Source organism: Vollenhovia emeryi, unplaced genomic scaffold, assembly GCF_000949405.1.
Source record: "Vollenhovia emeryi isolate VEMERY1.0 unplaced genomic scaffold, V.emery_V1.0 DF939183.1, whole genome shotgun sequence".
NCBI classification, from domain to species: Eukaryota; Metazoa; Arthropoda; class Insecta; order Hymenoptera; family Formicidae; genus Vollenhovia; species Vollenhovia emeryi.
In genome coordinates, this window is record NW_011967183.1 from 1,196,241 (window position 1) to 1,217,136 (window position 20,896).

The 20,896-nt window shown below is 39.7% G+C and overlaps 5 protein-coding genes across 29 annotated transcripts; 2 read left to right on the forward strand and 3 right to left on the reverse strand.

Annotated features, from left to right (window-relative positions):
* Positions 1-5: 5 nt before the first annotated feature.
* On the reverse strand, positions 6-1,428 carry LOC105562861 (coiled-coil domain-containing protein 65-like). Its single transcript, XM_012013978.1, has 5 exons — positions 1,341-1,428; positions 1,050-1,273; positions 568-960; positions 360-497; positions 6-293 (listed from the first exon to the last, which is right to left on the reverse strand). Exons 1-5 carry the CDS (start codon positions 1,357-1,359, stop codon positions 99-101), a joined length of 969 nt encoding a protein of 322 aa, XP_011869368.1. The 5' UTR covers positions 1,360-1,428; the 3' UTR covers positions 6-98.
* A 414-nt stretch (positions 1,429-1,842) lies between these two features.
* Positions 1,843-4,707, reverse strand: LOC105562860 (differentially expressed in FDCP 6 homolog). Of its 3 annotated transcripts, none has more exons than XM_012013976.1 (9): positions 4,606-4,707; positions 4,391-4,510; positions 4,109-4,315; positions 3,933-4,048; positions 3,742-3,865; positions 3,337-3,678; positions 3,070-3,271; positions 2,830-2,985; positions 1,843-2,749 (listed from the first exon to the last, which is right to left on the reverse strand). In XM_012013976.1, exons 1-9 carry the CDS (start codon positions 4,687-4,689, stop codon positions 2,499-2,501), a joined length of 1,602 nt encoding a protein of 533 aa, XP_011869366.1. In that variant the 5' UTR covers positions 4,690-4,707; the 3' UTR covers positions 1,843-2,498. The 3 variants fall into 3 exon arrangements, with proteins under 3 accessions (XP_011869366.1, XP_011869365.1, XP_011869367.1); XM_012013975.1 differs by having other exon boundaries at positions 4,585-4,707; XM_012013977.1 differs by having other exon boundaries at positions 4,391-4,511; positions 4,588-4,663.
* A 367-nt stretch (positions 4,708-5,074) lies between these two features.
* Positions 5,075-8,936, forward strand: LOC105562859 (post-GPI attachment to proteins factor 3). 3 transcript variants are annotated; one of them, XM_012013973.1, is made up of 8 exons: positions 5,075-5,239; positions 5,324-5,466; positions 5,530-5,682; positions 5,774-5,898; positions 5,973-6,106; positions 6,174-6,378; positions 6,473-6,618; positions 8,859-8,933. In XM_012013973.1, the coding sequence occupies exons 1-7, from the start codon at positions 5,098-5,100 to the stop codon at positions 6,546-6,548; spliced, it is 978 nt and encodes a 325-aa protein (XP_011869363.1). In that variant the 5' UTR covers positions 5,075-5,097; the 3' UTR covers positions 6,549-6,618; positions 8,859-8,933. The 3 variants fall into 3 exon arrangements, with proteins under 3 accessions (XP_011869363.1, XP_011869362.1, XP_011869364.1); XM_012013972.1 differs by lacking the exon at positions 8,859-8,933 and adding an exon at positions 7,042-7,480; XM_012013974.1 differs by lacking the exon at positions 6,473-6,618 and having other exon boundaries at positions 8,859-8,936.
* Positions 8,468-14,861, reverse strand: LOC105562858 (integrin alpha-PS1). 2 transcript variants are annotated; one of them, XM_012013970.1, is made up of 17 exons: positions 14,426-14,861; positions 14,236-14,363; positions 14,016-14,060; positions 13,443-13,546; positions 13,242-13,369; positions 12,964-13,172; positions 12,691-12,895; positions 12,439-12,588; positions 12,228-12,369; positions 11,668-12,165; positions 11,186-11,417; positions 10,673-11,069; positions 10,286-10,515; positions 9,860-10,089; positions 9,448-9,542; positions 9,142-9,271; positions 8,468-9,060 (listed from the first exon to the last, which is right to left on the reverse strand). In XM_012013970.1, exons 1-17 carry the CDS (start codon positions 14,599-14,601, stop codon positions 8,830-8,832), a joined length of 3,330 nt encoding a protein of 1,109 aa, XP_011869360.1. In that variant the 5' UTR covers positions 14,602-14,861; the 3' UTR covers positions 8,468-8,829. The 2 variants fall into 2 exon arrangements, with proteins under 2 accessions (XP_011869360.1, XP_011869361.1); XM_012013971.1 differs by lacking the exon at positions 14,016-14,060.
* A 489-nt stretch (positions 14,862-15,350) lies between these two features.
* Positions 15,351-20,865, forward strand: LOC105562868 (soluble guanylate cyclase 88E). Of its 20 annotated transcripts, none has more exons than XM_012013989.1 (14): positions 15,351-15,562; positions 15,651-16,730; positions 16,962-17,195; positions 17,305-17,529; positions 17,585-17,798; positions 17,868-18,141; positions 18,218-18,356; positions 18,476-18,617; positions 18,686-18,812; positions 18,876-19,080; positions 19,249-19,395; positions 19,504-19,660; positions 19,768-20,334; positions 20,409-20,865. In XM_012013989.1, exons 4-14 carry the CDS (start codon positions 17,362-17,364, stop codon positions 20,837-20,839), a joined length of 2,571 nt encoding a protein of 856 aa, XP_011869379.1. In that variant the 5' UTR covers positions 15,351-15,562; positions 15,651-16,730; positions 16,962-17,195; positions 17,305-17,361; the 3' UTR covers positions 20,840-20,865. The 20 variants fall into 20 exon arrangements, with proteins under 20 accessions (XP_011869379.1, XP_011869380.1, XP_011869386.1 ...); XM_012013990.1 differs by having other exon boundaries at positions 15,651-16,302; positions 16,414-16,730; positions 16,962-17,529; XM_012013996.1 differs by having other exon boundaries at positions 15,651-16,302; positions 16,486-16,730; positions 16,962-17,529.
* The last annotated feature ends 31 nt before the right edge of the window (positions 20,866-20,896 follow it).

Genomic DNA, 20,896 nt, shown 5'->3' on the forward strand with positions numbered 1-20,896 from the left:
CAATTATTTAACGTTTTATTTTTAAGGATTCATTTTAATTTTTCAATTTAAACGATATCTCTTTTCTCTTATCGATTTATTCCAAGTAAATCTATTTATTATACAGGAATAGATGTAAGTGGCCGTGCAGCTGGAACTCTAGAAACAGTTAAGAGATATGTGCGCAGGGTGTTTCTCAATTGTTTGTTTTCGAAAGACAGCTTGTCGCATTCCTTTTTCATGAGGAAATTATCCGATTTAATGTGGTTGAACAGTGCCCAAAACCTGTCCAGTTTGTCAAACGGTTCCGACATCTGCAAATAGTCTTGTCTAATAAAACTGGGAATATTGTTTCGCACTCGAAACCTATGTATACCTACGCAACTCGTGAAAGCTCTTCTGGAACCTGTATCGCGTAAAGTGTACTTTTCTACAGTCAGCGAGAACGGCTCCAAATTTGAACACATTTTCAGCAAGGACAGTAACGCCGAACCTTTTTCTGAAGTCCTCTGTAGTTCCTGCAAACCAAACAAGTATTTAATGCTCTTTTAAATATTCAATCCAATTTGAGATAATTGATAATTTTACTTTCAGAACGCTAGCGCTAATGATTGTCAATTTCTTGAGCTGGGTAGTGTCGAGCACTTGATTCATGGAAAATATCTGTCTGAAACCTGACATTTTCTTCCTCATACGCACAATCCTATCGTTCAGTTCGTTTATACTCTGCTGCCTTTTCTGCGACAACGTATGCGTGTCCTGCTTCAGGCTCTTAATCATGCTTTGTAACTGTGTTTGCAACTTTGGATAGTGCGCCACGTCTGCACGATGAGCGTCATCTTGCTCCTTCAAGTACTCGTACTGTTTTCTCTTGTCTCCTGTATCTTTCTCGTATTTGACTATCGTTTCGTTAAGCTGTCGCCACAATTGTTCGACCTCACTGGAAACGTAATGCACCAAACGCGACAACGAGTCTTCCTTCTGAAGTATTTTCAATCGCGAAAGAATGATTAATTGATTGATTAATATCTGTCGTACATAAAATACAAAGGTGAGCAAAATATCCTTACCAAATATACGATGCCACAAGTATTAACGGCATTCTGGATTTTCGTTTGCGTCAATACACTTTCTATTCCCTTGTCTTGGCCAAAAATTATATTGTGCAATTGATGGCAGTGCTCTTCCAAATTCTTTCGTATTCTACTTAATTCGTTGGTCTCGTTCGAAACGACAAGGTTGCGTTCGTGTGCGAAGGACTCGTGCAGATGGACGCATTTCTCCTTGTATCTTCCTATATTAATAATTGTAATAATAGCTGTACGATAGTATGGGTTTACAAAGAGACACGAGCTAGCTACCAATTGTTAGGTCCATCATTTGAACGTGGGCCTCTTGTAGTCTTCTGTGATCCACATCGGCTGCTTCGAGCTCGCTATGTAAACGCCGTATCACGAGATCTTTCGTCTTGGTCAGACGATCGAAATTATTCCAAAGATATTTCACATCTTCGTAAAGTTGTTTGCATTTTATTCGTCGTAAAATATATCGCCATTGTTCATTGATCTTGGCAGTGTTTAATCGCGAGAACGCTTCCTCGTGTTTCAGCTTGTTCTACTTTTCGACATTGGTTCGTTACAAAATTGTATTACATTTCTACTTTGTTTTACTTTTGCTGGATATACCTTGGTAAAAGCTGCAATTAACTGTTGCTTACGACGTTTGGCCTCTAGCTCCAATTCGGCTCGGTGCTGCAAGTAGCGAGCGCGTTCCTCGTCGCTCATGCGAGCCAACTTGCTTCCCTTTCCCTTCTTTTTCTTCGGCATATTTCTCGGCGAATAAAAAGTTTTATACCGTTGCAAATTACTCGTCAAATTGTTTATTCTTAACAAGATACAACTGTTTCATTCGGAATACAGGGCTATAGCAACAGTAAAACTGTTGAGGTCAGCTCCACATGGAGCATGTGTTTGATCAATAACAGACTTGGTACGCGTACGAATATATTATATAATATGTTGTAGTATTTTATATGTAAATATATAAAAACTGCATCTCATTTCAATTGCATCAATTCGACTCGAATAAAATATTACGGAATTTTTATTACATTTTACAAAAATATTTCAACATGATTAACTACTTAAATACTTGGTATTAAATCTTATCTTACTCTATGATAATACGTTCTGTGAGAGAAAAAATATACATGTATATGACATTTATATACGTGTCAGGTGGAAATATTGACCACGAGATAAAGATGACATTCTCGAGATAATGAGGAATGGAAATTTGCGTATACAAACTTTGTACATGCAATGCTAAATACTTTTTGGCTAAGATCGCGAATGAAGCAAGGCATTAAGGAACTATCGAATTCGAAGCTCGCATAGAATTATCTCGCATTCGTCGCGAAAACACAACATAACGTACAGTAGATTCTATAGGCTCTTTGTGTTACTCTATTTGGTGGAAGACTTAAATGCATTTCAGGTGTCGATCTTTTAGTCGCTCTGTCATATATTCTTCTGCAATGTCATAGGTCTGCTGTCAATTTTCTCTACAGACAACGGCCGCTCTTTCGTAGTGGGTATAAAGCTCTGAGTACGTCGAATCCTCTCGCCTCCTCTCAAGGGACGCGTCACGATTTGTGTCTCTAGTAAAAGTTGAGCCTCCTCGGCACGTTTCACCTTTTCGCGCGCAGTGCGCAACTCGGAATCCAATTGCTCCCTCTCCGCTTCCAGCTGTTGGAGTCGTAGTTCGGCGTCTGAATGCAAATTAAAAGTCTGGAGAAATTCAAACGATAGAAATCAAGATAAGGGTAAATAAAGTAACTCGTCTATGTACCTTGCAGCTGCTGCTCGTTCTTTTTCTGCATCCGTTCAAATTCCATTCTCTTCATCTTCTCCATCTCCAGCAATTCCTGTTGCTCCTGCTGCAATCTTTCCAATTGTTCTCTCTTTTCCCATTCTTCGCGCAATACTCTCGCTTGTAAATTTCGCACTGCAACATTTGCGTATATTTAAATTGTACTAGAAGAGTTAGGAAAAAGGCGCGACGCGCGATAAAAATGAAATACAACGTTACCTATTTCCTCGTCACGTAGAGCCTGTTTTTCTTCTTGCAGCAGTAATTCTAGCTTTTGTTTGACATCTTCCAGTTGTTGAACCTTAGCACCTTCCTCCTTGGACAGAGTTTCCAATTTCCGAGCTTGTATCTCGGCAGCGATTCTAGCCTGCCTTTCGTGTTGTAATTCCAGCTTGGTCTCCTCTCTCTCCTGTTTAGTAGCCTGGCGGGCAGCGACACGTAGTTAAATAAGTAAATTAAAGACTTAATACACTCCTTTCTACTCACTTGTCGCGAGGATCTCCTTTGATTGGCCAAACTTCTCTGGTAGCCAATTTTCTCGCCCGAATGCTGAATCGCCGTTTGCAATGCCGCGAGCCACTGCAGTCTGCCTTTGTGATCCTCTGCCACTAGCTCTATGCATCTATGTTCGGGGGTGCTAAGCACGAACCTTCTATCGGGCTTTCCACCGTTGGTCAGAGTATCGGCCCAGCAATTGGCATTCAGCAGTATTAATCCGGACGGCTCTTTTTGCTGGGGATCTTTGTAATATGCCAATTCACCGGGACGTAGCACGAACCAAAAGTACCGTAACGTTGGCAGCAGAAAGCCTTTTTTCATCAAGTAGCCCTGCAGTAATGTTTGTCAAGAAAAAGTCCTCAAGTTGGTACATTAGAGAGATGAAACCTTTACCTTTTTCACTACATTCTCCACGTAAATCTGGTAGAGATCGTCTATCGCCTCCGTCAACGCTATAGCGTCCAATGTGTTACCGCCGCTATACTTGGATTCCAAAACCGCGAGAAAGGTGGAAAACCTTGGCAAAGAAACTTGTCGTAAGCAGATGGCATTGTTATCCTTGTAAGAGATTAGAAATAAGTTACCTAAATATCTCGATGGCCGCTGACAGAGCGGAGAAATCTGCCGCGTCCCACTGCAGACCCAAGGACATTACTAGATGGGAGGCGATTCGTGCTACCTCGTCGCTGTGCATTATTACCTGCGTGTGACGAAAGCTACACTCGGTCAGATATCCAATTGCAAACATTTCTTTACCAACCGTATAAGAATCCGTATCTGTATCCGACTCGGTCTCGGCCAGCAGACAGTAAATTCGGAACAACTGGTAAACACTGTGATCATCAAAGACCGGATGGGATCTCTCGAGGTAGAGCTTTTTACAAACTAGCCAGCAAATCTCATCTATCCCTTCTTCCAGTGCCTTCAACGTTTGGACAGAAGTAGCGTCGGTTATGGAGGAGAAGACCTATAGAGAATAAATGTTGAATTGGTTGCACTATCAAGTGTCATTGTGAATAGCGAAAGAAATGAGAGATGTTACTTCTTTCTGCAAATAATAGATGTACTGCTCGAACGTTAAACTCTGCGTACTCCGGTAATGCTCGAGACCTTTCTCAACGCCGTACAGATCCATGGTGGTACCGATGTTGGCCGTCAGTACCTGTCGACAGTATTATTATTATTAATAGTAGAAATATTATCGATCGAAAGGGGCTTTCTTCGAGTCGCCCTCACCTTCAACTTGGACTTGGCTACCGTGTTGCTGGCATCGTTGCTGGCCTGTAACGCGTGAAACGCATGCCAGATACTGTTGGTGAGGTTTTTCAGCAAGTGGGCCATCGCTGAATATCGCTTGGCCGGCGCGGCAACAGGTGTTGTTGTTGTTGCTCAGCTTGCTCTCCGACGGATATTCATCTGTCGCGCCTCGAGGAGCCAACGCATAATATTTATCTCTCGTCTCTAAATGTGTCTAAATGGCCGCTACGCGAATATTGATAGAAATGGCGTGTGTCTCTTCCTTCTCGCCACTCTCGCTAGTCACCCTTCCAACTTGCAACTGCTTGCAACTTGCGTTCAGCTCGTATGCCGCCTATCATTGCCAAGCCAAGGATGACGCATTACGCACACACGCGCACATGTATACTTGCACTTTCTACACTTGCCATAACCCATAACCAAGCGCCTTTGTTGCTTTCTTTCGTTACTTTCGTACCGTCAGCGGCCGGTCTGGTAGCAGTTGGAGTCGACATGTCAAAGTCGACGTCGACTCTTTTCTTCACTTTGCAACTTTGTCTCGTCGGAAATACAGTTGTGCTTGCTTCGATAGGTGACAAGTCGCAAGTATACAACCAATGTCTACAGCTGTGTCGCATTAACAACTGCATAGATGGTAATCATCTTTTGCGCTATATAGAAAACCTTCTTTTATCAAAGATCCAATGCAATTTTCAACTACACGATGCGTGTCTTGTAGAAACGGATTTTAAGCAACGGCCTTCTTTATCGTTAATCTTGTTACGCTGGTCTTGCAAGGAAGATTGCAGTTATATTTGCACATGGAGGACCGTTGACTACTTTGTATCTTATGGTTTCAAGATACCACAGTTTCATGGAAAAGTAAGCAAAACTTTTATTGTTATCTCTTCTGTCTCATGACACTTGTAATTATTCTCATCACAGTGGCCATTCATCCGGCTGTTTGGATGTCAAGAGCCGGCTTCGGTTCTATTCTCCATATTAAACTTTTCTGCTCACTGGATTATGTATCGAAAATTTAAAACAAGGATAGATCGATCCAATCCCATGTTCTACGCTTGGACGTATTTCAGTATTGTAAGTTCAGTCTTTCCAACATTTTTCACATTCAAATTATTCATTTTGCAAATTTCCCATTAATTTTTGGCAAGATTCAACTTTGTTGTAGATATGCCTAAACGGCTGGTTCTGGTCAACCGTATTTCATTCGCGGGACTGGCCATTTACAGAAGCTATGGATTATTCTTGTGCGTTTAGCATGGTACTTACACTCTTATACTGTATGCTTTTAAGGTAATAGGCATAATACTTTTTTTTTTCCCTACCTACATAAAAATTCACTTTAAATCTTGGTTTATTATTTTTAGGATAACGAACAAAACGAATAGAGCAACCGTTACAATAACTTGCGGGTATCTGGTCATTTTGTGTATGCATTTATCACATTTATGGTCAGGCAGAATTAATTATGGTTATAATATGATGCTTAATGTAGCGATGGGTAAGTTTTATCGCACATCTCACTGGAATACAACTCTATTGTAAAGCTGAACCTTTTGCGACTTTAGGCTTAACGACTGTCGCGATAACGATGCTGTGGTGGTACTTAAATCGTACAAAGTTGCCTTACGTCTACTTGATCGCTTGGTTCAACATATTGACTATTCTCGTGACTCTCCTCGAATTGGCAGATTTTCCTCCCCTTTTCTGGATATTTGATGCTCACTCCTTGTGGCATGCCAGCACAGTTCCCTTAACGATATTGTTATACAGGTAATTACACATATGCAGTTATATAATATTATAAACAATCATTGTATACTCTTCAATCATTAAAAACAATTACGTCCTTATCCATGTTCTACAGGTTTATGATCACAGATTGCCGTTATCTGAAAAGATACTACGACAAAACACTTTTAGATTCTGATTATCATAGGTGATTTTTTTTTAATAACGCATATTGCTGCCAGTCTATGACCTTCGTCCTGCACAACTTTGTCAATATTTCGGGTAAGATCAAAATACAAATATCAATTTCAATTTTCAGGTAGAATATTCCTAAATTTACAAATCAAAATATTACAGGAAATTTCTCACAAAACTAATTGTAAAAATTGCAGTCTTTTATTATACATATTTGACTTGTCGAGTGTATTTCGGTATTTTCTTTATTCTCAAATACAAGAGGTTTCATCGAAGAAATACAAACTGTATTTTAGAATAATAAAATTTTATTTCATTATTATTAATGAAATGCATATATGTCGAATCTATTCGTTACAGACAAATATAAAATTCATCGCATGTAACATTACTAAAAAAATTTTATATAAAATAATAATAAAATATAACTAGATATTAATAAAGAAAATTTTACATTTATAATTATACGTATATGTATATAAAACTTTGTTGTTTTCTCTCCTTTTTTAGGGCAGTATAACCTTTGCAGAAAATATGCAGATTTAACAGTCCATTAAATATAAATATGACATTGTAGTTATGCAAAGTCTTTCTTTCTTACAGTTTTAAATTCTATATATAATACATAGAAATTTATCATGTGCGGCGGAATGATTTCTTTCCTTTACAAGATTATAATGAATAAAAATCTACAAAATATGACAAAAAATGTTAATAGAAGATAATTCATGTCTTGATTATATGTATTGATCAAATTTCATTTACTCTGTACAAAATACTATCAAATTTTATACAATACTAATTGTTCATATGTAAGACTTGATGCATCAAAGTTTGAAACTGCTAGATGAACATTTTTAAGTAAACGTTAAAAAGTACCATGAAACATTGTTCTAGTATGTGATACGTACATACGTAGTAATGCATTAAAACTATTGTATTCGATTGTACAAGTCATTTCGTTTTACACCCTGCCGTTTTAACAATTTTATTCTCTTTTAATTTAAATTGTAGGAAAAAATCAGCCTTTAAAATAAAAATACATGTATATAAAATTGTATATATATATATGCGCGTATGTGTTTATATATGTATATAATTGTTTCAATTTCAATGTTAGAACGAAGAAAATAACTTTTATTATAAATTTAATTCATTTCCCTCCCATCATATCAATGTTATTTTATATTTATGTAATGACACGAATAAAGTATGAACAAACTAATAATAGCTACATATTATATACTTTCTATCAGATATAAACGACTATCTCATTGTACAATAGTATAGGTATTACAAATGCCTTAACAATCACTGGATATTGTTTAACATGTTTATATTACATTTATTCATTTAAAACAAATGTTTCTTTATAATATTATATTTAAAACTAGCATATAGCAAAATTATATAAAAATGCCTCCATAAAAACTTAGCATGGAATAAATTTCATTCTTCGTTTAGTTTTATCTTTCAGATACAATGCATGTTGAAAGCTACTTTTCAATTATTGCTTTGTGTTGCTTGTTTCCTCACTATGACAGTTGTGATTTATAAATGTATAAACACGATGTGCGTTTTTCCTTTGACAAAAGATAATAAACGTTAAGGCATTTATGACGCCTGTCTATACATCAGGGTTAAGTAATAACTTGTTACTTGTAACGAACAGTTACTTCATTTTTTTTTGTAACTCCAACTTTGTTACTTTCTCTCCATCTGTAACTTAACCCAGTTACATTTTTTCGACAACTAGTAACTAATTTAATAGTTACTTTATATATATTTTCAACCTCCACAGATAGCATTAGGAATGCAGATTTAATATTTTTATGTTCATTGGAAAAAAAGTACTGCAAAGTAACGATTCGTTACTTTTCAGAATTGGTAACTTGTAAACTGTAACTGTAGTTAGATTTTTAGCGAAAAACTGCAACTGTAACTAGATACTTTTATTAAGTAACTTTCCCAACCCTGGTATACATACACACACACACACACATTCATTCGGAGATACCATCCAAGAATTATTCTTCTTGAAAAATTTGTCGCATAAAATGCAATGTTTAGTATAACGATATCACAAACTATTTTATCAATCTTCGCGTACTTAGCTGCTTATGCATAGAAAATATGCATCCCAAATTCAGAAAGTATAAAACGTGTCAACTAAATTGTGTATGTAAACTTGTATACTTTTTCATCTTCTTCGCCATAAGTACTTAATCTTAAGTAATCGTGTCAATTTATTTGACGTGTTTTTATATTCTCACATTTTTATGTTTTAATTTCGATTGTTTAATGTTTGAACAATGCTTCATTTTCAGGATTATCATCTCTGTGCTTCTCAAGATTTCCAGATAGGGTCGGATCTGGTCGCCGCCTCTTAAAGAATCCAAGTTTTCTCAATATCAATGTAAGTAAAATGAATAATAGCATGCCGGCTACTGCGGCCACTATATATATCCACACTGGTACAGGCTCGGCTTCTTGCTGATCCAATAGATCTGGATAAGCAATTGTCTCGGCCTATATAACAATATGAAAAATTGAACGTCTTTTATCGTAATGCTTTTCCCATGTAATTTTCTGTTTATAAAATATGCTTACAATTGCGTAATCATCCTTCAAGTTCTCTTGCTGTATCACAATTGTCGAAGGTATAACTATCCTAGCATTGGAACCTATTTTAACCATGTCCACTTTTGGATAATCTTCGACTAAAGTAGAATTCCAAAGTCTGAAATCATTTCTTCAAGTATTACATGCTCCACAATGTTAAAATTATCCAATTGTCTAGGGAAAGATGCTATGACTTACTGTTAATATAATAAACTGTTACGATCTTCAGTATATTTTTTATAAAAGAATAAATGCATATTGCAATTAATAAATCAAATTACAATCTATTGTTACCTTGCTTTAACAGTTATGATGGCTTCCTGTTTCCTCTGCAAGTTGTATATATAGCATACAATGTCGAAACATTTTGCTGTGCCAGCTTTACAATTCTGTAATGTAAGATCTTTCGATCAATATTCCATAAAACGTTTCATTATCAAAATGTCCTAGACATAGAATCCGCGGAAAAGCTTTTTAGATTTTAACTACATATTTTATTTCGCAATTAATTTTTGTGTGTACTCGGAATAATTTACATCATACAACTTTGAATCAATCTGTATTTATCAAGGATTTATAAATTTACCTACATTTAGTCTCACAATCAGAGTCCTGATTGTTCTAATTGTACCTTGAATGAGTTTATTTTAACTTGACTTGTTTTAGAGTCAATTAAATGAACGAACTATCGCAAGTGATGACCTACCATTGCAACGACACGATGCCGATGTCCATCCTTGTCGACAATTGTTCGCGTATTTACAACTTTTTCTGTATCTCGCGTTGTTCTTATGTGATTAGTATGGTTGTACAAAATTGTCGATGGAGTTGAAGATTGTATAATGCTATCGATATCATCCAAGTTGGTATTATCTTGTAGTTTTAATGGATTAACTACATGTCCTGGTGGTAATATACATTCACCATCTCCTAGAGCTAAATAATTTTACGTATACGTTAGACATAGTGAAAATTTAACTTTTATACTATACTTGGGGATTAAATATTTTCAGTACATTACATTTAATTCACTATATTCCATAAATATTTCCTGGAATCGAAATGTCAGAATAAAACAACATTACTTATGACATATTTTTGAAATGGTGCAGAGTATTTACTGTCTTATTACCTTGTATAGTCGGCATCTCTTCCATATAGAGCAGCCACTTGCCGTGCGTTTTGTCGTTCGCGACCTCGTAAGGCCATGAAATGCGAACCTCCACAGTGCTGACTTTCCATGGACCTTCGTTAAATACTTCGTAAATGTGCGACACCTTCGGTCCTACTTCATTCAAGTGTTTTATCGCGGATTCTCCAACTACGGGGCCACCGTAGAACGCCCACTGAGTTTTCGCGCTTCTACAAGCACATACATGTATGACGATAAACATAGTGTGTGTCACGCAAGTACAACTTTTTTTATTCAATGTTTTGCGAGAGAAGCTTGTGAAAAAGACATATCTTTTTGCCCCACGCACAAAACGGACATAAAAATAACGAAACGTAATAATATTACCCTTTAATCGAGAGCTCGGCGCGTTTTAACACTGTAGCTTGCAGCAGAATGGGTTGCTTCTCTTTCACTTCCTTCGAGGTGGAATTTGCGAAAATTGTAAAACTCAATTGCGATTCATTGTCTTCGAGACCCTTGGGATCGAATCTCACTTGTATGTCCACCGCTTTATCCTTTTTGAACGGATTGCCAATAGAGCACGATACTATAGTAGCGTTGTACAAATTACAGATGACGGAATCGTTGCTTTTACTGGCGATGTAGTTTAAATTCGGTGAGTGAACGATAAACAGTTGAGCCTCGTATGCAGACTCGCCAATGTTTGCCACATTCGCTTCCACAACTATCTCTTCTCTCTCGCCCAAAAACAGCTCGTAAAAGTCCGGCTTTATGGAGGAAGCTAATACAATAAAGAGATTCGTTAACTGTTTTATTAAAAATTTCCTCACACTAGTTCTGGAGAAATATATATATATTGTAACAATTTTGTTATAATAATATGAAAGAAAAACCTACCTGATAAATTCAGTTTAGCTATCACTTGCAAATCACTCTCGCAAATGTCGTTATTTCCACAATCCTTTTGAAAGACAGCTTCGAATACACGTGCGGCTTCTTGTTGATTCAGTATTGGATAATTTTTCATGTCGGGCAAGGGAGCACCTTCGAGAGGCATGACTGGCTCTTCTTGTATCAGCGAATAATTCAGACGGAATTTGATGGGAGTTTGAATGTCGCGTGTATTCTCCTGTGTGTTAAACATTTCTATTAAATAATTGTACATCTTCCAAGGAAGCATACGTAAAGATGGGATCACTTAATTTTTGTATATAAGAATTTAACTCTGGTTAAATAAGTTGTCACACGGCTAATAACCATAAAAATTATTTCATCTTTTCCATCATGAGCGAAATCTATGATGTTTTAGTTGTACAAAAATATAAAAAAAAATACGAAATTACAGAAACAACATAAAATATGGTATGATTTAACTTTACCTTTAGATAGACAATTTCCTTTTGGCAGTGCATCAACTTTGTACTATCCAAGGTGACTGTTCGATTGAGGTAATGAGGACGTGCGTTACCACTGACGGCGAACCAAACTCTGGAGAATTTTTTCGTTCCAGTGTAGGTCTCTGCTTCGATGTAGTAGTTTAATCTTAGGTTTTGCATATAATCTTCTTTCCCTAGCGATTCCGTCTTGCAGCAGGCCTCAAATGCGAAGCATGTATAATTTGAATTTAGATCGGCCAAACATCCAATTCTGTTGGGATCGATAGGCTCTATCGTATCCTGATATATTCCATCCTTGTTCGCATGGCGTATAGAAGTAGTGATGTCGATTATTTTCTTGGAACGGAGAAGTACAACTGCATCATTCTCGTATGCTCCGATCAAGAGATCCGTATAACCATTGTTGTCCATGTCGGTTCCGCCGCTTAACGAGTAACCAAGTGTTTTCAGTGGCGTAGGCATATCTTCAGCATGAATGATCTGATAACACAACGAGAAAATTAATAAGACATTAAGACATGAATAAAAGAAAAATGTATTACCTGTGACGGTGTTTTCTTAATGCCATTCTTGGAACCTAGATAAATATAAACTGTTCCTTTCCCCTCGTATGGAGCACCAATTGCGATATCTTCGTATCCATCCTTGTTCAAATCACCCAAATTTGTCAGTGCGAATCCGAATCTATTGGCAATTTGTTTTATTAACTATTTTTAATATTCACTCGAGTATGGATGTAAAAATGTACTAAACCTTGATTCCTCGTGACCAACGAGCTTGACAGGCAAACACCTCTCGTTATCTTTGGTGGTTCTGCATACATCTAGCGCTGTATAAACATAGACAGCTCCGCCCTCGGCTTTATTGAAATAAAACGGTGCTGCCACGATCAAATCAGTAACTCTACAACAATTCGTATTAACGTGTATAAGTAAAATGAGCAAGATGTACATGTTAGCATGTTAGCATGTTAGCACAATAATCTTGTAATAAATGTTGTTTTACTTGTCTCCGTTTACATCTGCCGATGCGATTTCGTATCCATAGCTCGAGGCGAATTGTTCGCCGTCCAAAACAAGAGCAACATCCATGTCCGGCTTGAAATCACGCCTAGTGAACAACACTACTTGGCCCGTGCCATTAGAACGGGGCGCACCCGCCGCATAAGCCAAATCCTTGCCAAAGAAGTTTCCAACGGCCACGGACATTCCTATGACAACAGGTAAATGTAGTATTACATTAGTAAGATGAAAATTTCTTTTTAACAAGACCACTCACCTAGATAGCTGTATTTATTAACAGGCGAGAAATCTTGCATTGGCGCGTTATAAACTGTATTGTCCCTGGTTAAAAATTCATCGGAAATAGTGAATAGATAAAGAGTCCCTCTCCAAGTATGTGGTCCTGGCGTACCAATCACTACACGATCTTCAGCAGTTAATAAACCGCTGGTCCCGGCCTGACAGTAACCAAACTGCTCGTGGGCTCTAAAAGATGTAAATGGAGTTTAGCAGGAAATAGTAAGAAGTCTGAAAGAATCATGTTGTTTATATTACTTGTTGGTAGGTTTTCCAGAGCATGGCTTTTTCAAATCGTCGTACTTTAAATCCTGTGATAATATGTAACATTGGCCTTGACCCCACTGAGAATCGGCTGTTTTAACGATATGGCGGTGCGCGCATACCTGAAAGTCAATGAAATTTGCGCATCACGGGACTGTTAATTTAGACATTTCCCACAACTGTTTTTTCACTCACCATTACTTTACCTCCTACTCCTTGACTACGTACAGTAACTCCTAACCATTGGTTATCTTTTATTTCGTCATTCCCCGGAGGTATTAAATCGTCCGATTCCAAATCTGGAAAAAGTTTTCACACGTGTAGAGCTATCGTATATCGTTTTCGCTTACGTGTATAATGTCTATGATAAAAATGGTCAAGTAACTTGAAATTATTGTAAAATTTCTTTGGCATATTGTAGTGACCATGCGCATAAACATAAATCTGAATAACTAAACCATTGCACAATCGCAATAATAAATAAATTAGCGAGAAACTATGTTAGTCAAAGCAGAAATGTCTGTGTCAGTCTGCATTCGTGTAACACAAAAGTGCTGTAAACAATTAATTGGTATTAATCATCCTCGGGGAGATATCCCTATGTTGCTTCGAACAAGAGCAAGCTTCGATGCGCATGCTTTCTCATTATTTTATGTAATACTATTCTCTTACTTAGGAAAGACATATGCAACTCGAATGGCAAACCATTGGTAAAAACTCTTCATTCAATTCATTCTGCAAAGACTCTGCGAAAGTTTGTACACTTACTTGAACCGTACGATTCGTATGATCTGTATAGTAGACCATCGTCCACTGGTTTACCGAACCATAATTTAACAAAAAAGCATCTTATTATATAATATGAAAGTAAAAGTATCGTGTACTAGACAAATATATTAGATTACATAGATTGTAAATGAGTAAATTTGGACGTAGACGATGAAAGATACTAGAGAGCACAGTATGAAATGTAATATATAAGACATACTCAACCGTCCATCGGTAATAACTTGAATACAATCCGTTGTATATGTACTCAGCGGGCATTGCCACAACGCTCCCGATCTGTTTGTACCCGGTTGTCGATTTTGATCCAAGGGTGCGCCGATGAGCATCCTGTCGAGGAGGGGATACATGTATATATACATATAAAGAATGAAGAGGCTAAAGGCACTCACCAACTGGTCGATTTCGATAACGAGTGGTTCTCGATCTCTATATGCTCGGCTACGGAGTAGCCAAAGTAGGAGCCCTGCAGGCCCCTTTTGACAACAGGTATTCGTGGTTCGAGATTAAAGGCGTGCGTGACGCACGCACTCAAAGCTATAATCCAGAGTAAGGCGCTCGTCTCCATTTCTATCTGGTCGGGCGGCTCTCCTCTTTTCTCAGCTCAGCTCAGCACGTGCAAGCCCTGGGAAACCCGGTGTCTATCGCATACCACGCTTCGTCATCACCGTCGTCACTCTCCTCTCGCGCGAGTACTCTTTCTACATTTTTGAAAACGCACTATCCACCCACGCATCGGGCCGCGGGCGTACTTTCACGAGCTCGAGCTCGAGCGGACTCGCTGGGACTCGCTGGGACTCGCGTGTGCTCGCGTGTCTTCGGTGGCTGTCCACCATGCAATGTGTCTCGTCTCCGGTCTCCCCCCAAATGCCCCCAATCCCAATTCCCAATCAGGCTCGACAACGTTTCGTTACCGTCGTTACGTAATAAAAATGTCCCCTATATGAGATATGCGGACAATAGCGAATTATTTTTGGAAAAGCTTCAAAGAGAGCTATTAAATTGTTGGTCGCTTTTGCATTTTCGGACCACTGTTTCTCAAGATGGAAAAGAGAAAAACAGACAACGCGCATACATATATACATATATATTATCCAAGTATGGTTGGCAAGGTATAAACAAGAAAAAGGAAATTATTATTAAAATAAAGAAAAATGAATATTTGATTGTAGGTGAGAAACCGCGACGACGATCGAGCATTAATGCGACTCGTACTCATTGGTAATCGATGGGGATAGCAATTTATTGTCTCCCGTTGACGCCCGTAACGTGAAGCTTGACGTCGAATAGCAGGAAATGCCAGTTTCGTGTTCGACAGTGCAGTAGCGTCGTTGCTCGCATGCTCGTCGCGCTCGCGGATCGCTCACGAGCTATCGTTCTACGTGCTATGTCTCCTTTCATCCTCTAACCTTTCTTTTTTATCACCCTACGTGTATTCGCATACGTTTCACTAATTTTACATTCGCAAAAATGCACACGAGTGTTTCCTTTCATTTATGGAAATAACATGGAAATTGTACACGCACAGAGTAAGTAATATATATATTTTGACACTCGTTTCGAGGTCAAAAGATATATCTAATCGCATCACCAAATGGTTCTATTATTTGCTTCTAGACGATACGATGGATATGTTAGCTTTCCCTGGGAAATAAATATATCGATTACACGTCTCGTCCGAGTTGTCTGTAAAAAGGATAAAATGGCCTCTTGGCGTGAGAATTCACTATATAGATAGAAAAGAATGTGGACGCTCCTTATATTGTGTCGGCATTGTGGCCAGGTTTGTCCGAAATCTAATCGAGTCAACTATTATTCGAGGTAGTTGGAAATGGTGGAAAAAACAAGATTTAGCGGATTGATCCCGGGTTAGAGTCTATGTACGACCTCGAGTGCCTTCGCGAGTGCCGCTTTTCCCCGCGAAACACAGTTCGAATCGAAAGAGCGGGAAAGAGCGGAACGAGACATTTTTGCGACGCGAGTGAAAAGTCGCACAATCTGGACATTTGATTGTTAGATTTTAGCTTACGGTTGGAACACAAGTTGATTTTCTCACGTACGTGTGCCAGTAATGGCAGGTAATGGCAATGGCAACATATATACCGAGATTAAACGCGATATCGATTCGCGATTGTGAACGCTCGACGATTCTAATTAACCGGAAGGACAATTACAATTCGTATTCATAATCATAATCGAGTAGCACGCAAAGCAGGGTTAATCTCATTAGCTAACAGCTGCGAGAGAGACAGGAACGGATCCTGAGATGGTAATCCTCTAGTTCTTTCCCTTCCCCGCTTTTCTCTCTTACTCTCTAGGTAGAAGAACCTATCAATATTTTTTACAAGAGTTTACAAGAGTGCAATTGCTATCTCTCCAGAGCGCTCTTCGAGCTGAAAAATTGCAAATCGCTCTCGACACGAAAAGTGACAAAATCCGGCCCTGATTGCAGCAGGTGCGAGCAAGAGGGGGTGTACGTCTATAGAGAGCCTAAATAGATTGAGGAAAGAAAATGGAACGACGGAAGAGGAAAGTAGGAATAAGTGGGGAGAAGGACGAGATTGAAAAGTTGCGGAAAGCGGTGGGAGAGTCTATCGAATCCATCTGATTATTCCGTGCACTGTGCTCCGCTCCGCATCTTTCAAAAGGACATCCTTACAAGAGGGATTTACAAGAGGCCAATTGGGGCAAATTTAGGCAAGTGACCAAGTATCCCATCGTTATACGTATGGATAAATAGAGAGCTGGCGTATGATTAAGTGCGTGTGAAAAGAAATTTTCACCAGGTGAAATTGTATCAAAGGATGAAATTTGCCCCATGATGGATGAAAATCGGTGTAAAAGTGTAAAATTTGATACATTTGAAAAGTTAACGCCCTCTCAGATGGGGTATAAGATCGGATCGTATAAGCGCGGTGTTTATTTCAGGATATTTTTCTAGCGACTTTACGCTCTTGCGAAAGTGCCCCGTATAAATAGAAGCGCAGATGCCCCATATGAAATCACTTTGGATTTGCAGGAAAATGCATTTCGCAATTTCAAGTGCATCTTGAATATCCGAAAAGGTGGTAATTTTTTCATTACTTTGTAACGCGTGTGTCGAAGCGTCGGAAATAAATGAGCGGCATCGATGAGCACAGGGTCATCGATGAGCCGACATACGTGAGCGAAATGATCAACGATCTAATAATAATCGCGCTCTTAGCTCTCTTATCCATATGCCAGGTTGATTTGAATTCAAGGGACCGACCCCACCACTGTATCCTTTTAGTGAGCGAGGTCAGTGATCACACAGTGTGAAGAAAGGTTTGACAACGTCTAAAGAAACATGTACGGTCTAATCTTGGAGAACCTAGCTGAATACATAAGGCAGGTTTACGGCGAGGACAGATGGGAGGAGATTCGCAGGCAAGCGTCCGTGGATCAGCCGAGCTTCAGCGTTCACCAGGTCTACCCGGAGAACCTGATACCGAGATTAGCGAAGAAAGCAATTCAGGTAAATGAGAGAAAAGAGAGAAAAGAGAGAGCCTTATTCAATACTTACTCTTCAGGTTCTCGGCGTAACGGAAAAGGAGTTCTTCGATCAAATGGGGGTGCACTTTGTAGGTTTCGTCGGACAATACGGTTACGACCGCGTACTCTCAGTGCTCGGGCGGCACGTCAGGGACTTTCTCAACGGTCTAGACAATCTTCACGAGTACCTCAAGTTTTCCTATCCGAGAATGCGAGCGCCTTCGTTCATATGCGAAAACGAGACTCGTCAAGGTCAGTCACAGAGCCGCTCGTATGTACATACATATAGCCACGTCCTCAACTTGCGCTTAAACGCGATAGGGTTGACGCTACACTATCGAAGCAAACGCCGGGGCTTCGTCTACTACACGATGGGCCAAATAAGGGAAGTCGCCCGACACTTTTATCACAAGGAACTGCAGATCGAGCTGGTGCGCGAGGAAGTGCTTTTCGACACTGTCCACGTCACCTTTCAACTTACCTTCGACAATCGCGCCTTTACCCTAGCATCCCTCGCGATGACTCGCGAGGAGAAACACCTGCCGATCGGAGCGTGCGTGCTCTTTGAGATATTTCCCTTCTGCATCGTCTTTGGGTGCGCTGCATGTTTTCTGCATAAATCCAATTTTACATTCCATCTACACATTATGCAACTACCCTTTCAATTTCAGATCAGATATGGTTGTCCGGAGCATCGGCAATTCACTAATGGTCATATTGCCAGATCTGGTTGGCAAGAAGATTACGTACTTTTTCGATTTGGTTCGACCACTTATCGCGTTTAAATTTCAATCGGTAAATTTAGTAAACGTAAGAGATAAGTAGATCCCATCCCTATTTCGAAATACTTGACACCTATGACTTTTAAATCTCTCCGACGAAGAAACGATTTCGAATCCTTCCCGACTCACTCATTTTCTATAATTTAGATATTAAACAGAACAAACAACATTTTCGAGTTGGTTACTGTTGAGCCAGTGCTTACGGAACGATTGAATGATCGACACAGAAACGAAATTCTCTTGAGCGACGAGCTTGAGACGGTAGAAGATAAGACTTTACGACTGAAGGGTACGCTTTTACTTGGGAATTCCACGCGAGACCTCTTCTTATTTGTGTCATGAAAGGACATTTTTCAGGTCAAATGATATACATGGACAACTGGAAAATGATGATGTATCTCGGTACACCTGTCATGCCCGACCTCAACGCTTTAATAGCAACCGGCCTTTACATAAATGATCTCTCGATGCACGATTTTAGCCGGTAAATCCCCTTTTCCCCCAAACTATTGTTAAACCAGTTGTTACTGCAGTTAAACCTTTCTAGAGACCTCATGCTCGCTGGGACTCAACAGTCGGTCGAGTTAAAACTGGCGTTAGATCAAGAACAGCTTAAGAGTAAGAAGCTGGAGGAATCTATGAGGAAACTGGACGAAGAAATGAAGCGTACAGATGAGTTGTTGTATCAAATGATTCCAAAACAGGTCGCGGACCGTTTGAGGAATGGCGAGAGTCCGATCGATACTTGCGAGGTATTCAAAACTAAAGCTCAAAATTAATTATCTCTCCTTTTATACAATTTTTTTATTTTAGCCAAATCGAAAACAACCCTGCAATCGTCATACATAAATTTTCTAAACCTATTGTGCTCAAAATAATTATCCAAATAGACATTTCTTTATTATTCGGCTTGCTCGTAGATGTTTGATAGTGTATCGATCCTGTTCTCGGACGTGGTAACTTTTACCGAGATCTGCAGTAGGATCTCACCGATGGAAGTTGTGTCCATGTTAAACGCCATGTATTCGTTGTTTGATACTTTAACCGAGAGAAATCGAGTTTACAAGGTATTCATTACATTTTCTCCAAGTTATCTCTCTCTCGAGATTCAGTCTTCTTTCAATTACAATCAAGCAGTTTACGTTGAAAAGTATTTTTTCTAACAAATCACCCAGTCCTTTTTATTCAAGGTCGAAACTATCGGTGACGCTTACATGGTGGTTTCTGGTGCGCCGGTAAAAGAGAACGATCATGCAGATCGCGTATGCGATATGGCGCTTGATATGGTCGAAGCGATAACCGATCTCAAGGATCGCTCAACAGGTGTATATTGTAAATGTTGCGTTTTTAAAATCGAATTTTTCAATCACTCTTTTCGTACTTTTGAAATTGATCTCGTCTAGAAAGTATAAAATATAAAGAAAAGTAAATGTTGGCAGGCAACCATCTTCAGATACGCGTTGGCATTCACAGTGGTGCGGTTGTAGCCGGTATCGTTGGCTTAAAGATGCCACGATACTGCCTCTTTGGTGATTCTGTCAACACAGCAGCCCGCATGGAGGCGACGAGCCAAGCGATGCAGATACATATATCCCAGTCCACCCAGGAACTGCTGTCGCCCTCGTATAAGGTGAAGGAACGCGGAGAAATCGAGGTGAAGGGAAAGGGCACAATGAAGACCTATTGGTTGGAGAAGCGAGAACGTCGTTCCGTCACGACCAAGGGAATCACTATACAGGAGCCTCATCAGTGGCACACTAGGAGCTTCGAGAAGAGGATTTCCTCGGTAGGAGCGATAGGCCTGATAAGCCCAGGCATGTTCGACAAGTCGACCGCGGGAGACGGGCCGCCGAAACGTCGAGGTTCCTCCAAGATGTCGTCCCCGACGCCACCGGGCTCCTCGGGATTCTTCTCCGAGGAGAGAAGGATATACTCGCCCATTACTTTTCAAGATGTCGCGCGACGGTCGGTCGCCAATTCGCCGACCAAGAATGTCGAGATACGAGGTGTGAGAGAGACTCTTCTTTCTTATTCTATTACTTGATCTAGGCGCGACAGAAAATTGAAATGTTGCTTGCAGAATGTCGATCGAATTCGATGGGCGCGGTAGGCATGAGGAATGCATCGGACATGTTCAGCTCGCTCCTCAACGACACGGAGGAGCACTTCCGGCAGCACCGGGACAACTTGTCGCCGCGCGTCGAAAATCTATCGGCGAGCGTGCACGTGAAACCGGAAGTGAAGATCAATGCCACTTCATCCTCGTCCTCGTCCTCGTCCTCGTCGAGTTCCGAGGACGAGTCCAATTTGTCCGTGGATTTCGTCCTACAGGCGCGAAAGAGCAACGCCGACGCGCCGCAGCCAGCTGGCGAGGACGGTGAGTGCGCGGCGGCCATCAGTAGCGATCTCAGCAGCTCTCAGTTGGCGCAACAGGACCAGTGCTGTCCGGGATTTACCATCTCGAAGAGCAGCAAGATGCGTCATCAAGGAAATACCTGTGTCATTGTCTAAATTAGAGAGTGTTGCGATGAAAAAAATGTTCTTTTTTTCCCCCTTTCCTTTTCGCGT